Genomic DNA, 18689 nt, shown 5'->3' on the forward strand with positions numbered 1-18689 from the left:
GGTATTTAGGAGTCAAAGAAATACTGGAAATATAAATTAAGATGACCCTCAGAAATACCCTTAACTATCCTGCAGCGGCTCAGATTTTATGAAAGAATATTTGAAAATTATTTAGTGATCACACTCAATTAAGTTATTTGAAAAGAAGCATTTTTTTCAACTAGAGATATAGCTTAAACATGTATTCTCCTTAACTAAATATTTCAGACAGAAATCACATAATCCAACTAGATCAAAAGAAGTGTGGTATTTTGGAGGGAGGTAATGATTGTAGGATGAGGTAAAATCTTCACTGGCATTTTGACTAGAAGGAAAAGTATGTGGACTAAACTGAACAATTCCTATAAGCATCTGCAGTGGCTGCTCTGTCAGTTCTCTGCCAGCTCTTAGTGGACAGAAAAGCTGCAATTCGGCATCTCCAACAATGTAATCTACATATATCACTATTTTAATTATGTTGAATCTTAATTTGCTAGTTTCATTGCAAGAAAATACACCTTATTATTTTTCCAAATAGACAGTATCTTATCTTTCTTAAAGGCTGCAGTTTAAAATTAAATCCTTCTCTCATTGCCAACCAGAACACACTTATAACAAATCACCTGTATCTGTTTTCTTCATTAAAGTATTATTTTAATTAATAATTCATTTTCTAAGCAAAACTCCCATTGATCTGAATGACATATTTGTCTAAAGAGAGTGAACTGTGATGAAGTTCCATTGGAAAGATTAAAATAATATCTAAAGTAGATATTTACTTTAAAGTAGAAATTTATATCACCTCTTTTTTCTAGTACTCAATTTCTGCCCTTTCTTCATGAAGTAAACTCTCAAGATCACTTTAAAAATTTTAACAATTCATGGTTTGGCCAGATTGTAGAAAAAAATAACACTTGTCTTACTGCATGAATGATGAAGCTCATTAAATAAATGAAACAAAAAAAGCCCAATATTTAAGATTAGCAATAATTATGCACCAGTGCAATCTTGATTCAGAGTTTCAGTTAAATTTAGAGTGAAGTCATAATGATCACATTTAACATTGCTTTTTTTGCCAGTAGAGTAGTTGCTTTACTTAAAAAACATGGGTCACCTTTCTAACTTCTGTAATCATTTTAGTTAATGGTTCAGTAAATAAGGGGTATTTTCTGGATTAGCCACTACACGTTCTGCTAGCAACATTTCAGCACATAAAATCTCATGGTGAAAAGTAAAGATGTCATATGGCTAGAGCCTAGAGATAAACAGGCAGACAAAAATCAAAGCTTCTGCACACTACATTTCTGAAGCATCTCACCTCTTAATTTAGTCTTCATCATTGCTAGATCTCAAACACTGCAAGGAATGGTTTGTGATGTACAATTTACTCCATCAAAATTCTTATCACTTATTACAAACAAAAAATAGTCTTCAGGAGTAGAAAGCTGGTGCGTTTATCTGCTGTTCCAAACAAACTAAGGCATGTGGGCAGTCATGTGTTTTACATAAATCATTAGAGATACAGGAATGTTTTGAATAGCCATCAATGGTTACATCATTAACTATAATTTACTGCAATGACTTATGATTTTAATTTCATAGAAGTGCATTAAGAGTGTGTTCTACACATACATTAACACTCCCCATCATAAAATAAAACCATTTAACTTTTCACTGAGTGACTTTTATGATGCTGTTACAGAAGAAACTAATTGTAGTTAAAGCATTTATTTTTTAAAAGGTCATGCTTTTTTACTGTAGTTTATAATATTTAAATGGCAGCGTATGAGTGTGAATGTGCATATACATGAATGTGGGGAACATGTGTGTTCAATACTGAATCTGTCCTGCAAGTTCTGGAGAAAACACAGAACAAAATGTTATTTGCATATTAAGCTATAATGAGGTAAAAGAGAAATCTAAATTGTAAATGAGTTTTGGAGACGAATCAATGCTAATGAACAACAATTACTTCAGTCACTGTGTGAATTAAAACAACATCATTAATAAAGCTTAGGTGTTCTGCTGGTGACCATGTCTTTAGTCCTTGGCAGATCATGCAGGACCTAGTTTAGGAGAAGCAGCAAACACAAGGGAAGCAAGTTTTAAATTATTTTGTTTTGAAGCACCACTTCAAACAAAAACTTTAGGAAAGCCTACATAACTCAGAAAATCCCATCTAGTTTTAATGATTGCCGTGAATGCCTGATAAAATTTCAGATTTTCACTAGATAATGACAAGAGAGCTTATAAACCCAAAAGATGCCTCAGAATAGTCTCCTTTGTTCTCTTTCTTGCATGTAAAACCGTCAGTGAACAATCAAAATGTTTCCTTAAGCAAAAAAGGGCTTTTGTTTGAGCTAAAAATAAGTCTAAACATCCTGTTCTTTACCTGAACGTTCCAAACTAGCTGTAGGCAGTAATCATGTAGGGAGAAACTACAGAGGGCACTGTTGTATCAGTTATCAAGAGTTACAATGATGACAGGGCTAAAGAACAGAAGACTGTCAGGAAAATAAATAACTAACTAAAGAAAGAATTCGGAGTTAGGAGAGCATGCAAATGCACTAAACCTAAAACAATAATAAGGCAAAAAGACTGTAGCTGTATTTCTGAAGGAAAATGGACTGAAAAAAAAAAAAGTTCACAAAACAGACTGTCAAGCTGGCAGGAATGCTGCAGTGCACACATTTGGCGTTTTCCTTTGTAGTTCTTTCCGTGGAAAACGTAACTAATCATTGCAGAGCCTTATCCTTTGCAAACAGCAACCTATTACTGGAATCCCACTCATAATCAATATGAAAATGAGCGATGACTATTATGCAATTCTTCCACAGACAGAATTTATAAACAGAAAGAGTATCTCCATACTGTACAGTCCTTTCACTGTGTAGAAGGCCAGTCCTGTTTTATTCCTTTTCATAGTGACAGTTACAAATCAACCATTTCTATTTTGAAAATGTTAACGTTGGTGCAATACAAACCAAATGAAATCCCAGCCTTTCCAGAAGAAGCGCCTTTAAATATACTGATCAGAAACAGTAAGTGTCCCATTGAAAATAATGTAACCATCCCATTGCTGTAGGTATGACATTCATATCAAAGGGGAGCAGTGTTAAGTAAGTCAGCTTAAATAACTTAGTTTTTGTGTAAGAAAGCAAAATTATTTTTACACAAAGCATGAGCTTCAGAGATAAAGATATTTATGATGACAAATTTGATAAATGTTTTACTGTTCGTTTGCATGAAAGCTCATCTGTCCCTGATTGTATTTTATTAGAACTAACCCCAATTACATTTCATTAAACACTAATAAATTTTAAAACATATATTACCTCTGCCTAATGAGAAGTGTAAATAATATAAAGCAGACGGTTACTTCAGTACAGAATAAGATAATTCATTTTTTATATTTTTCATTTTTATCCTTAGAAAGCATGATGAAGATGCCAAGTAAGAAGCCAAAGCACTGAAATAAGATACGGATAGTACCATCTACTTAAATGAAATTGTAGAGAAGAAAGGTTTTGATCTTTCTCAATACTCTGGTGGCAAAACCCACAAGCAGCATGTTTTACAGTACTACAGTAAAAAACAATACTTTTATGAACGTTGACTCAAATTCATATTTAAAGAGGAAAGGCTACATGGAAGGTACTTTCAAATTAAGTTAGGCAATAACTTCACAATAAACCAAAGAATAAGTTTTAATATGGAAGATGCTCGGGCAAACAAAATATCTACCACAAAACTGTCTACAGCTACGAGAATAAATTAACAAAACAAAAACAAAACCACAGACAGTGCCTGTGGATACTCACTCACACCGACCTGCATAAGAACTGTGATGGTAACTGTGGAGGAATTGTGTCTCTGAGCATGCAAAGGCAGAGGGACTACATGAAAGGGAACAGCCACGGAAAATGAAAATCCAATATTTTTTTTAAATTGCAAAATCAGACAACACAAATACATTTACCAAGCAAGACCCTAGTTTCTTCACAGACATTGAGACCTGGAATTCCTTCTAACTGATTGAAGTAATTGCTTCAAGCAACTTGTTAAAAAAAAAAATAATAAAAAAAAATCAATAAAACAAAAAACTAACGTGCATGTCACAAATGGGTTTCATCCAGGTTTTGCCATCTTTGGCCTCCAAATAGGTCCTGTATATGCAATGTTAAGTGGAAACGTTAACTAAATTTCAAATTTGCATATATTCTGTCTTTAGCGTAATTCTGTTTCCAAACCAGGATTATTTTAAAATTGCTGAGCACACAACAAGTCTAGTAATCTGTTTAGCTCATTTTTTTATTAGCATTGTTTCTAACAGCCTAGTTTTGCTAGAATACAGTTTCAAATTATTTTATTGTCTGCAGGTATTAATATAATTTCAGTAGTATTGCTTTGATACTTCTTTTGAAGTGTGTATGATTGCAGGCAGGAAGGCAGGTTGCATGCATGTAAACAAAACTAACAGTTTGTTAGATACACAGTATTAATAAAAGAAATGTATCATGAGTCTAGGCTAAAGCAGGTGAAGTTCTCAAGTTAAGATACATGTTTGTTCTATGTAAAACTCAACTGCATTTTAACTCAGAAATGTATTTCATTCCTAGAGACGTGCAAATGGATCCAAATAGAGCTGTTACTGAAGCTGTTGAGTCTCTGCATGTCACTGAAATAAAATTCAAGCCATGAAAAAGTTTTGATAACACTTACAAAATTGGCTTAAACATTTTAATGTATTTTTCCATTTAACTACAATACTGAATGCCAAAATGTTAATAGGTAACTCTCTAAATATTCAAGATATTTAACAAGATATTTGAAGTTCCTTTCTCCCCATGCAATACAGCACATTAAAACCAATTTTACTATCGTAATTTATTCAAAGCTTGATTATGAGCAATAGCTTTGAGAAGAAATACAGCATTGTTGATTCATATACAAGCATTTCACTTAACTACATTGGATAATAGCAGTGCTCCTAAAGGAGGATAAAAGCAAAGTGATTAGAAGTCATTACTGTTAATTAGCATTCACTCTACATTGAAAGGGATGAACCTTTCCTGTGCTGAACAACTGGAAAGCTTTTATCTGAAAGTCTGCCAAACCTGGTCAAGGTAGGCACTGAAATACAGTGTCAATGACCAGTAAGTATAATTCAAAACAAAAATAACAAAAAAGTAAAGCAAAATCTAAGGATGTATCATCATCCAATTAGTAAGATTCAGCTTTTAAACAGGAAAAGGCTTGAAGGGAATGAGTAAAACTGGAAACTCATACTTCACATTCTGCAATCTCACTGATAAAAGGAGGAAATGTGTGTTTATCAAACTTGCTGTGAGTGCACGGTTCATTTGGCATCCTGTAAACAATGCCTGGCTGCCCATTTCCAAACGCATGTGAGAATCTTGCAACCCAGAACATCATATTCAGCAGGCAAGGTCACACTAGAGATGCCCTGGAAATGGGAAATTAGGAAAACCTGGCAATCAGAGATTTAAAGCTGACCAGAACAAGCCCTCGGGCTTGCTTACCATCTTTCACCACCAGCCTGACTGTCTCTGCTTATTCACTATTAACACAACAAGACTCAGAGTGAGTGAAAACAACTCCACACACCTAACAGGGAGAAATATAGTGACTTTTTTGTTTACATAAAGCTCAACATTTCTCACGGTAAGAAACTACCTCAAAGATGTTGCTCAAGATCCCCTTCTGAAAAAAAAAAAAATTGACCCTTCCTGAACAGTTCAGATGAGACATGGAGAATTACAGGCATCCTGTTGACTAAAAAATTTCCTTGTTCCCATCTCCTTTTTAAATTCAAACTAAAAGCAAAACAAAAACCTAAACAAACCCTGTCTTGTGAATGGAACAAGATACATAATTATTTTTACACTGCTTAAAGCACTGCCAACTATGCAATTACTTCTTCCTCTCTTCCTTTAATTCACACTCTTGTTCACTGCTGATGACAATAGTCATCCCCTAGCTAGAGGAAGCTATGGAGCTTCTCTCCAGAATTAATTAAAAGAAAAAATAACAAGAAGAAGAAGAAAAAAATAACGTGATGACTGCAAAGGGACAATTCAAATTCTCACAGATAAAAATCCAATCATTACAAAAGGTAGAGGAACTTAGTCTATGACACATTAAAAACCTCAGCAAATATTTTGTCTCAAAAAAAAAATCTTACTTCATGAAGAAGTACACTTAATTATTTGTCTGTGTAGCTAGCCATTTCATACAATTTCTAAAAGTTCACATTTAACTTTCATGCCTAAAGACAAAAAGAAATGTGCTAATAGATATGGTCTCCAAATGTTCATCTAATTAACATGAGTAAGAGAAGGCTCAAAAAGTAAATTCCATTGTTTTCTCTATCACTGTTCTCTCTAACTTGGCACTGAAGATTTTTTAGGATTTTTTTTCAATACTGATGTTATAATTTCACTTGCTGTACATAAATTCTGTTTCAATTGCTGAATTATATATTAAATTAATCTATTAAAATATCAAGGGCACATTATTCTTGATTTGCAATAATCTTAAAATATAGCCGAAAAAAATAAGGAGTGATTAATTTGGAAATTCAGCATAAAGAGAAAATACCTCTTCTTATAATTTAACCTTTTCCAAAAATCTTGAAAAACACACCTTTGAGGAACTACTCTGTACTTCTACAAATTACTCAAATTGTAATAGGGAAAATATCAGATTTTCTTAGGCTGAAAATGTGAGAAATGATAACTAAAACAGAATTGTTCTCCACACTTCTCTGAATTTCATCAGTAAGAGAAGGAAGCTACCTACTTTTTCTGGATTTATGAACTGTAAAAATAGTTTGGTGAACAGCATGCTGAGGTCCTCAAATTACGGATTCTTGAAGTCAATAAACATTCCATAACTAATAATATTTAGATCTTTAAGATTCCTAAGAAAAACTGGCAATTCTTATTGGTATGATTTAAGAGTACACAATTAGTCTTTATCATGTAGATATCACCACCGAAGTCACAGGGACTAACAAGAGCTGATTAAATGACTATTTCTAAATACTTTATTGTCTCTTTTAAACACATTTTATAACAGTGAAGCAATGCCTGCAGTTGAATACAACATTACACCTACTCTCATATTTTTCCTGATAGGGGCATCTAGACATTTGGCTGTACACAAGCCACAGAAAGACATCAGACTGAAGCCAAGAACTCATTTCCCCATTGGCCACAGCAGCTACATTCTAGAGAAGGGCAAAAGGAATACTGTTGCCTCAGCATGGAACAATACTGTCAATAATGGGAAACTGAAAGCTTTATGTTCTGTGAGGGAATCATTGCCTATACAAAGGCCACAGAACAAGCCTGTATTTCATTCATTCATCTCAAACCTTGACTAACTGTTTACTGGAGAATTCCAAGTCTTAGGGAGCTTCACTGAATAATGATAGGACCCAAGTTACCTCTATTCCACCTGAACCTGCACAAACAAAGTACTTTGTCTGAAATAAAGTATTTTCTTAAATAACATGCAAAATTACACAGCTATTGCAACTTTTAACTCTCGGACAGGAATAATTACTGTCTTCGGTAAACATCAGTCTGGGTCCATTTAAAAAATCATGATCCTGTCCTTAAAAAATAACTGTTAAATACATTAATTATTAAATACACATTTATTATTAAATACATTATTAAATAAATTTTCTTTCTTTCCCCTTCCATGTTACAGATAAAATGAAAGTGACACAAGCAAAGGCCATTATTATTAAAATGCTTCATACATCCAATATATCCAAGATAAATTCTTCTTTTTCAGCTGATGATCAGTGGATGATATCATAATTAATAACATTTCAGGCATGAGATCCAATATATTAAATTTATTTCAAGTGTAGTGTTTGTTTTTTTGTAAGCTTATAGGTTCTGAACCCACAAAGTACACCACAAAAAGAACTCTGACAAAAATAATAACATGTTAAGAGTGAAAATGCACTGAAAACCAACCTGCAGGCTTTCTAATAGACACAGGGAAATATTACAAAGAAACTATAAATAGAATAAAAATTTTAAATACTAATTTCAAAAAACTCAAGTACTGAAAAGTGTTACTGAAAACTATGAAAACAACAGCTAGAAGAAAAAAAAACGCTTTTATCAAGCTCAAGAATTCTACAAATTACTGCAGAAGTGGAAACTTGCTACATAAAGCCAGAGCCATCACAGAGCAGAGGAGGTAAGACAAAAAAACTGGAAGAGGACAGCACTGTCTAATGAAACCCAGAACTGCAAGAAATTACCTTGCACTGATTTGCAGTCTGGAAGCTGCTACAACCACTGCCCAAAACAAAAGTTTAGCCGTAGTTCCACGAGATACAGAAAACAATGCACCACTCAACCCACCTAACAGCACTTCTGCATGTACTTGCTTCAAACAATCATGTATTATCTGGACAAAATCATCATTACATTGAAAAAGGGAGAAAGCAGTTAAATATGCCTATAATGAGCACGATGTTGTAGGAAAGTTTCACAAAAGTGCCTCCATGCTCCAGCTTTTCCAACCAGTAACGGGAAGAAAACAGTTTTCCCACACATTTCCTGGTTTCAAAGACATTGCCATGATAAAACCCTGAAGGATAACTCAGATAACTAAGGAACTCTAGTGCTTCCATGCTTTCCTGGAAAAAGCTCCAAGACGCAAAGTGATAAACACAGACAAACGAGAGCATTGACAACCTCTATTCAGTAACATGGAAAAGAGATTAAATTATTTCTTAGAGTTCAGGATTCACATGTCTCACAAAGTGAATATTTTACTATCAGGTGAGGACTGTATAGCAAGATAGCTTCAGACATCATATAAGTACTCTGATATGTTTCACAATATATATTGAATACAGAATCTAAAACAGAGCATTAGGCAACTAAAAAGTAAATATGAATTCCCTTCACATCTATCAATCACCTGGGTTTGTGACAATAAAATTAGCAGGTTTGCAGTCATCGGCAGTCAATAGCACTTGCTGAGTCCCATGAACTAGATAGAACAGGACTGGTGTCCTGAGTTTCCCAGCACTGCTGGGGAGTATTTAACTTTTTAGAAATCTTGTTCCGATAACATTGTTTTGAAAAAACATCAAATACTTTTGAATTCATAATCGTTTTTCAAATGTTTTTTCTTTCAGTTTTTTACTAAACAAATACTTGCAATACAAGTGATCTTAACAAACTGAAAGTAAATCACACTGTGATTTTGATCTGGACACACCTTTCCTGTATTCTTGGGCCCAAACCATTTGACAGAAAAACAGAGCTATGTTTGTTTGACCAGTGTTCTGAAACTACATCCACTCAAGGATGCATTTTGACAAGGCTTCCGCAGCTTCCACAGAATTTCTCCCCTTCTTTCAGCAGAATTCAAATTGAGTTCTCTGTTTAAAACTATTAACGTCTGGGGAAAAAAAAAAAAATCCTCAATGATTAAGACTTACATAGTCTAGCTACAAAACTGCAGTTATAAATAAACGTGAAAAAAAATAAAGAATGTTTTCATGGTTACTGTTAACACACAAAAGAAGAATTTTAATGTCTTTTTCTTAAAACACCAAAGACTTACAGTTCCTGTAGTTTACACCCCCCTGACAATTTTGCAATTATTCATCCGAATATGCAAGACTTCTACTGAAGCTTTTGAAACAGGATTTCATAGACAGGTTTGACTGTAAAGGCGTGGTTATCCAGATTCTAACATAAAGGCAGTATATTGTTAATATTTATGTCTATAAAATATCATATAGTAGAGTTATTATTTCTATACAGGAAATAAATAGTTATTTAGTTGCAGACAACTTGATAACATCTCTTTCAACAATAGTTATAATTACCATGTACGAACTTCCAAAGCAGAAATTGTCAAGATTTAACATTAGTATTAATTTATCTCAGGCATCCATTTCTCCAAAGACAGCAAGAATTGTAAGGAAGTATCATCTTAATTGCCACTAATCTGCCCATTTTTAATTAAAGTGATCAGAAATTTATTATCTTACCCAGAGGCAGAAAGCTGTTAGCATGCAGCTTTAAAAGACGGCATGTACTAGTCCTTCTAATTTCCAATACTATCATGGTTCAAAAATAATTTAAATAATCTCTTTCAATTTCTGCACTGCATGATATGCAAATTCCATTTGAAATCTCCGTGAAGCACTTTAGAGTATGATCACAGACTCACAGAATCACTTAGGTTGGAAAAGACCTTTAAGATCATCAAGCCCGACTGCAAACCCAACACTGCGAAAACCACCACTAAATCATTTCCCTAAGCACCACATCCACACATCTTTTAAACACCTCCAGGGACTGTGACTCAACCACTTCCTTGGGCAGCCTGTTCCAATGCCTGACAACCCTTTTGGTTAACATATTTATTCTAACATCCAACCTAAACCCTCCCTGGTGCAAGTTGAGGCTGTATAGCCTAAATGCACTGTTCTCCTGTTTAATAGCCTCAAACTCCAACACAGGTGTATGATCTTGATGTTACTTTAGAGGAACATGATTTCCCTAGCAAAAATGTTTAGAAGATGTAACATTTGACTCCAACATGGTTCAGGAAGCACTCTGCACTCAAACCACATTCTTAGATCTTATCTGAAAGTTCATTTTTTTAAAACTGAACAAAGAATAACCCTGAAGCTTTCAGATTCATGAATCTCAGTTCTCATTTAAATGGAGGAAAGGGGGCTAGAAAACAATCAATACCTGAATTGAAGACTAGAAATGACTTTAGTTGAAATTTCAGAAAGTAGTCTACCAGTTTGATCAATAAAATTAAATGTGTACTTATTTTTTTTAAATAGCCATTAATATGATTTTCTGAAAATGGTATTGTTTCAGTACTGTGCACTGCAGTCATTAACACAATTAACCGGAACAGACATAGTATGTTCACTCAAAATTTGTGTAAAACCTTTGGACTCAATGGGAGGTTTTTATTTATTTCAATAAGATCTGATTTAAGTCTGGTGTAAAATAAAGTACCACATGAAATATTTTGGAAAATAACAGATTAAATTTCACGTGTTTTAGGGAATAAGATCATTATCTTCCTCTAAATGGTTTTCTAGCTAAAAAGGATTGATACATGTTATTACTATTATATGATATATTAGAACATAGTTACAGCACCACCAGAATCAAAATTATCATTGTAAAATATTCTGTAATACTTTGTGAATGATCTGCAACATACAAACAACAGATTCTGGTTTACAGAGCATAAGTGTACACAAATGGAAATGTCTTGACATTACTTTGCATACACTGATAAATGCACAAAACCCAAAAGATCTCTCATTCCTGTAATCAAGCAATGCATTATTTCAAATATGAAACTACATAAACATTTTATTTATAGATAATTTTTACAATTATGTTTTTTGTAGTATATGCCAAGCACCTGTTACAGGTATTTTTATTAAATAGGAACAAGGTTTGGGCTTGAAATGGGGATTAATAAATCTGATTTACACTGTGGGAAAAGGAATAAAGTTATGCTACATATTTACAGTGCCAGGAAGAACAAAGGAATAGAAATAAAACTTGTAAAAGTGTTCAAATTTCTTCTCCAAGCTTTACTTAAATACCCAAGTGGATAATTTACTTAAATTCATAAATGAGTTAAGCAATATAATAGTCTCCAAGTATTTCATTCTTTTCATTCGGCATACCTTAACAAGTTTCAAAAGGTCGTAAAGGTCTTCAACCTCATCTTCCTGACATGTGGTATACACTCTTCCAGTATTTACACTGGTACCCTTTATGAAACCACGATAAAGTGGCAAATCCAGTGCCTCAGCATACAGGTCAATGGCATGGTGTCCTACTGTCTGATACATATAGCTGTCCAATTCATCAGTCAGCCCTGCCACGATTAAGAAACAATCATATTAGGTACATTAATTCAACAATCACAGACAATCGTAATACTACAAAGCACTGAGAAAATCTAAATGTTAATAGTTTTCACATCACAAACAGATGTTTGGTGACAATACCTCTATAAACATGGAAGGAAAAAAAAATAGATTTCTCCACCCAACAGACATATGGAGAGGAAGACATCTGTCACAAACATGCTGCCTATTTGGAAATTGTGGTGTCTATTTCTTCTTTAGTATTCCTCCCTGCTTCATCCAAAACTCTCATAACGGTCCAATCCTGCTCCTATTTATATGGTAATTTAAATAAGAACACAGTTCAGAGGCACAAACCCAGATGCATTACAACATACTCAGAGCGATAAATTTGGAATGCACTGTAACACTGAGAATAAGAAACAGGTTGTCAAATTTTCCAAAAACTTTACTGTTAAAATTGTTGTCCTGGTCATCAAGAAAGAAGATGATATTAATTTAGCTCAAATTAAATAAAAGTAGACTGTTACAATGTTTTGACACTGCTTAATATACAAAAAGGATCAGAAATCTATAATCATATCCAGGCTTATTCTACCTTCACTCCTTTTAAAAATTAAGCTCAAAATGACAACAACTCTGTCACTATTTCCTTAACCAGAAGAAAAATTTAACTGAATTTTCTTACAAGCAGTTTGTAGCTAGCAGGTTAAAAGAAACAAACAAAACAGTTAAAATGCAGACATCATGGATTAGAAGGAAATCTCAAACTATCTGATAAACTGTTCACATACCTAATCTTCACCTCATTTACTAAAAGCTAACACAGTTCACTATTTTAGAGCTAATTTGTAATACTGGAACTTCTCTTAATTTATAGATATACAACAAGCATCTCTGCTGTATACCTATATACCAGTTATTGCAGGGAGAAAGGTCTGTAATATTGATCAAGATAACTGATCAATTAAGTCATGTCACACTGGATGCCATACAACAGATATGCTGTTGCTCAAACTGGGCATAATCACAATTAACCAACCTAGATGAGAAGAGTTGCTTTAAAAGAAAACTCAGTTTTTCAACATACATGAAAATGACATGATCTTTAAACTGATATTCACTTCAGAATACACAGTTTCTTCATTAATTGAGACTCTCCAGGCAACAGCGGTACAAGATAAAATAAAATGAATGGCATAGAATTCTCTATTGCCTGAAGCACCTCAATTAACTTTCCACAAAATTTCCAACTACACACTTAAAGAGAGCATTTTATGATTTTAATGACAATATTCTACATTTCTGATGTGGATAAATTAGTTTAAAGACAACACATTTCAACAAGATTAGAGATTATTATATCCTAGCTACCCAGAAAATATAAATTGTTCCTGTACTCCATAACATTTGCCAGCTCCATCCGTGACTTGTGATGGCAGCTCCCTTTTTCCTTCACTTTCTCTGTGTATCTTCCTTAGTACACATTGAACAGTTAACCTATGTTAACACACTAACATTCTCCCCTACCAACTGGGAAACGACCCACTTCCTTTTGAAGTCTCCCTTGAAGCTTAATTTATGCTCTCATCTGACACAGAAGTACTCAGCTCACACTCTCACCTCACCACTGACTTAGGCTACCTGAGTTTCTCCCATTCCCTTTCATAGAAATCGTTCTAGGTGCAGCCTGTGAGGAACTGATCAGAAAACTGGTCCAAGCTAAAAGGAAGGAAGGAAAAAGGCACGAACAAGAAGTGCACGAAGGTCAATTCCAATTTGGATCAGTTCCTCAACTGAGTTAAAAAATGCTGGGTTAGAATAATGGAGGAAGATACATGAGGTTAAAAACAAATGAGCAACAGCAAAACTGCATATTTTTGGCATATGGGATGGTTTATGACAGTTTAAAGCATTTATAGAAATACGGTGTTTCTTTTGCTTGATGATATCCTCTACCACATTTAACTATTTGTCCTACTGAACTCAGACAGGATTATTCATATTTTCCGTTTCACATTGTGTAAGCCATTCTTGTACTGATCTTCACCTTCTTGTGTCTTCTCCCCTTTCAGAAAAAATACATCTAATATGCATCCATAGCATTTTCTTTTTTCTACCGCTTTTAAGATCTCTAGATTGCACTTCAATATGCAAAACTATATACAGACACATCAAGGAATTTAATTCAGACACAGCTGTACCTCCATTTTTTCTAATTTCAAGATAAAAGAAAAATCACCTCTAAAAAATGTGGCTTTCATACCTGTGTTTTCAGCAGGTCTTAAATTGGCTAATGCAACAACCTGATGGCCAGCAGCAACACACTGCATCATATTATAACAGCTGTCCTTCCCACCACTGTAAGAAGAAGAAAATAGTGTCAATTAGAAGTATGGCTAGAAGTTTTACCCCTTATGACTTTTACCTAACTACTTACAAAATCAGTACCATGAGAGCTGGTTACAAAATTTTGAAATATAAAAAAAGGCTTGCAAAATTACTATATATGTGCAGTGCCTATATACAGTATCCATGAAGCACATAACCAGTTCTGCATCTTATTACTAATCTGAAAGGTTCCACGAAGAACAGCCACTTACACTGAAATCCCTTCAGAACACAGACTGTCTTCTACTGCAGACATTAATTACTCTGTACTCATTACTAGGTAACTTGGATTAAAAAAAACCAGTATCTGCTCCAGAGAGTTGCCAGCATTAGCAATATTTTTAAACTAAGATTGTCATGTTAGGAATAAAATTTATCCTTCATGTGATACTTTGCCTAAAGTTTCAACATTTTAAATGGACTTCCAATTCTCAAAAGCTGCAATTATTGTAGGCAGGTTCAGTTGACACTGCACTGAATATACAAATTTTTACTGCATATAACTGCAAATAATAGTAATTACTGATTAAAAAAAAAAATAGAAAACCAAACAGAATTATATTCTTCTCTGAGACCAAGAGATGATACTCTAACACAGATAATACAATTAATTATTACATTCACTCAAGATCTACTGGAATCTTTTCCACTATCAGGAAAGACTCCAGCTCTCCTGGTGTAACTGAAATATAATGCTTTTCATGGATAGTCATTGTTATCAAAAGAAATATTACAGTCTAACAATAAAAATAAGAGTGCTCTAGAACACACATTGCTTACAAAATCCACACTTAGACTCATAGCCTTCAAAGTACAACTGCAAGTGGAAATTCTCTGCAGCCAAGGCACAAAAAACAGTCCAGGGAAGGAACCAGAACAGAGATCTAGACCAGTTCTTTAAAACTGCATCTTGCCTTAGAGTCACTGAGACATAGACAGAAGAACGTATAGTATAAGCAGTCCATACTCATACTATAGATCATCAGTTTCCTTGTGACCACACTATTACTAACGAACTTCTTCAGCATTCCAACATAAAGTTGCCACTTTTAACTAAGCCTCTATGCAAGAGCTTGAAAGTGTCTTACAGGACTGTAATGATATACCTATTCCCCTCAATTTCTATTTTTATCCATGCTAAAATTCTATATGCTGACCTTAATTTGCTGTATAACGCAAACCTAAAGTAGAAATAATATAAACAATATGGCATCCTTTCGTACTTAACAGATCTTTGTACAGCAGTTGCTTACGTTTCAGTGTTACAAAAGTAAGTATAAAAATGATAATAAATAGATGCTTAATTCAAGGTTCCATCTCTACCTGATACTATTCTTGTATATACCTACAACTTTCTTCTAACCCATATATGGACAAAAAGAAATAAAAAAAACATAAGTTCATTAATTCTGGATACTATGCTTGATAGCTTGAAAATGTCATTAGTATTCACTTCATAATGTGAAATTTCAGGCTTAACAGAATCATAATGAGACAAAGGCTCTTTTCTTTCTGAATGACTTCATTCTTAAAAATAAAAGCCTCCCAGGACTTCTGATTTCAACTCCAAATACAACTTCAGAAAAATGATGACAGTAGATAATTGCCTATGCTGTTTACAGCATATCAGTATTATTTTTTTTAATTAAAAAAAAATGAAAAAGACATCAGAAAAAATTATTAATTTTTGCAATTTCTCAAAAAACAGAGGCATGTTAAGATGAAGCTACATTCAGATTTCCCACATTTGACCACCAGTTACTTGATTGAAATTTGTAGAGTGCTCACTGGATCACATGTTACTGTATCATTCTTTTATCTTCTGTATTACTGTTACTCTGGCCCTAAAAACTAACCGCACCAAGAAACAAAATGTAACAGTGCCTACCTACAAGGCCTACTAAGCTAGCTGGAAAACGCATGATGGTTCAACCAATTAAGCCAGACAGCCCACGGTGTGGGAAGAAGGTGGACTCAGCCGTGTCCCAGCCTGGCTGTTGTCTAATAGATTGTAAACAAACAAAACAAAAAATAACCAAACAACAATGACAAGCAAAACAAACAAACAAAAATAAACACAACTTTAAGAAGAGGGATGAAGGCAGGTACTGAGGTAGCCTGAGGACTCCTCTCAATTCTAATCACAGAAAAATAAAACTTTTTGGTAGAAAACTGTTCAAAGTTGGGCCACAGTCAGGGTTAGGTTTGACAATGTCACAGGTATGTTAACAGGTAGGCTTATAAACAAACAAAATATTATACCAGCAGAAAAAAAAAAATATTATAACCATAAAGATATAGGTCCATAAAAGATTTTTGAGCAAAATTCCCTTCTATTGACAAGTGTAACCATTTACAGTAAGAAAATCCTGGAAAAAATAAAGAGTTGAATAACGTTGTATTTCAGGTAGAAGACTGGCTTTAAAATGCTTATGATTTAGCACAAAACACAATAAAGGTTTACCCCATAAAATACCACCTTAAAGCAAGACTATCAACTTTAAGTGTGGGCGACATTTTAGAAGAAAAAGAAACCGGTTAAAGTAGTTTTATATATAATCCTGACCTTTTAAAAAGCAAGAAGCACTTTTCAAATACTTTTTTCCCTCTGATCTTTGAGGCTAGCTCTGTTACAAAGATTTCAGACACTTTGATGTCTCTTTAAAACTCTTCTTAAAACTATTACTGAAACTAAATCCATCCTTGTAAAATTGTCCATTAAAATACCAATTGTGTTAGAAACCTGGTTTTAGGATTTTATTTCATCCTGCCTTTTAACACATTCCCACGGTTGGGGAGCATCAAAATAAATAAATAAATCTAGAAGACAAAATCTTATCTATAAAACAAGAAAAAGCACTGAAGCTGATTTTTCTACTCTGTGTTTAAGCAAATCTTAAAAAAACATATATAATATTTGCTGTATTTTTCATCTTCAGATCATGTTTGGAATTATTTGCAATTGTTGTGGCCAAGCCTTAACTTCAACAAGGTTTGACACTAGACATTGCCTGAGAGAACTTACTACATTAAATGTTAAGACTTCAGTAAATAGGTACTCCACCCAAAAATAAAAATACACCACTCACATCCACACAATTCTTTTCCATGTACAGGGTGTTTGTTTTAATTAATTATTATTTCTCAAGAAAAAAACCACATCTGTCTTTGTTAGAAAATGTAAATCTTTTTTCTTAAAAAAAAAAGCAAAGAAAGCTATTTACAGTACAAGAACTAGAGATACTGACAAAAAGCGGCAGGAGCCGGGGCGGGGACACACACACACACAAATACAGCCGCCCCTGACAGACAGTCCTGTGTCCAACTGCTACTATTTAAACAAATAAGCTTCATGTTTTGAAAAACGAGCAAATGAAATCTCAAAAGACACATTAGAAAAATCTATCGTTAAGTGTTCAGAAAATTTATTCTGAGACAGCTGTAAGATATTTGGAAAGGCAAAGCACCTGGAAATTGAACTGCAAATGCATAGAACTTCCTCAAACTGAAGGGCGGGGGCAGGGGCTCTGCACCCCGGGGACGGAGCTGCTCCCGCCGCCTCTCCCGCAACACGCCCGCGGCTCAGGCGGCTCCGGGCCCTCCCGCCCGCCGCTCTGCAGGCGGCTGACTCGAGGGACCGGGATAACGGGCAGCAAGCGATGGAGGAAAACAATTAACAATTTGGAGTGTTGGCTTTTGGTGTGCTTTTTTTTTGTTTTGTTTTGGTTTGTGTGTGTGTGTGTGTGTGTAGAGACAAGCAGGTCTTAAACGTCCCGGGAACAAGGCAAGAGCAGGAGAGAAACTTGTCACAGCTTCACGCTGCCTGCGGGCGCAGCCAGCTCGCGGGCAGCAGGCTCAGAGCGAACCCCCGCAGGCCGCCCGCGCCGCTCTGGGGGCGGCAGGAAACGCACGGGCGGGAAGGGCCGGGGCAGGCGGGTCTCCCAGGCGGCGCTGGGGGGAGCGCGACCCCCGGGATGCTCCGGAGCGGGCGGGCCCGGCCTCTGCGCGCGCCCTCCCTCCGCCTGCGAGACGCACCTCGCTCGCCCGCACGGGCGCTCCCTCAGCCCGTTACCTGATTAACGCCACTACTCTCATGCTGCTCACGGGCGCGGGGCGGGTAACACTAACGGGCGGTGCGTGACAGCTGCGACACGCACGGGGGAAGGAACCCTCCCGGCCACGCTGGGCCGCACACGCCGCCGGCTTCTCCGTTGCTACCACTACCGCGTGGTCGCCTCCCCTCAACGGGCCCTCCTCCCCGGGCAGCCCGGGAGACTGCCTGAGCAACTGGGAAGCGCGGCAAGCCGCCGCCCCTCCATGCCTGGGAGAGGCCCGCAGCCCCCGCCGCGGCCCAGCCAGCCTGCCGCGGCGGCGGGGCCGGGTGCAGCCCGAG

General features: G+C 35.6%; 1 protein-coding gene across 3 annotated transcripts in view; it reads right to left on the reverse strand.

The window, feature by feature from the left end:
- The window catches only part of DPH6 (diphthamine biosynthesis 6), a gene marked incomplete at both ends in the record, with an annotated part of 200086 nt that extends 181695 nt beyond the window's left edge, over nucleotides 1–18391 (reverse strand). For all 3 annotated transcript variants that reach the window (XM_080344847.1, XM_080344846.1, XM_080344845.1), the window contains 3 exons: nucleotides 11720–11913; nucleotides 14172–14266; nucleotides 18369–18391. In XM_080344847.1, the coding sequence (XP_080200973.1) occupies nucleotides 11720–11913; nucleotides 14172–14266; nucleotides 18369–18391 (312 nt within the window). The remainder of the gene's footprint in view (nucleotides 1–11719; nucleotides 11914–14171; nucleotides 14267–18368) is intronic.
- Nucleotides 18392–18689: the final 298 nt, after the last annotated feature.

This window comes from Nesoenas mayeri, assembly GCF_963082525.1.
Source record: "Nesoenas mayeri genome assembly, chromosome: 5".
In the NCBI taxonomy this organism is placed as follows: Eukaryota; Metazoa; Chordata; class Aves; order Columbiformes; family Columbidae; genus Nesoenas; species Nesoenas mayeri.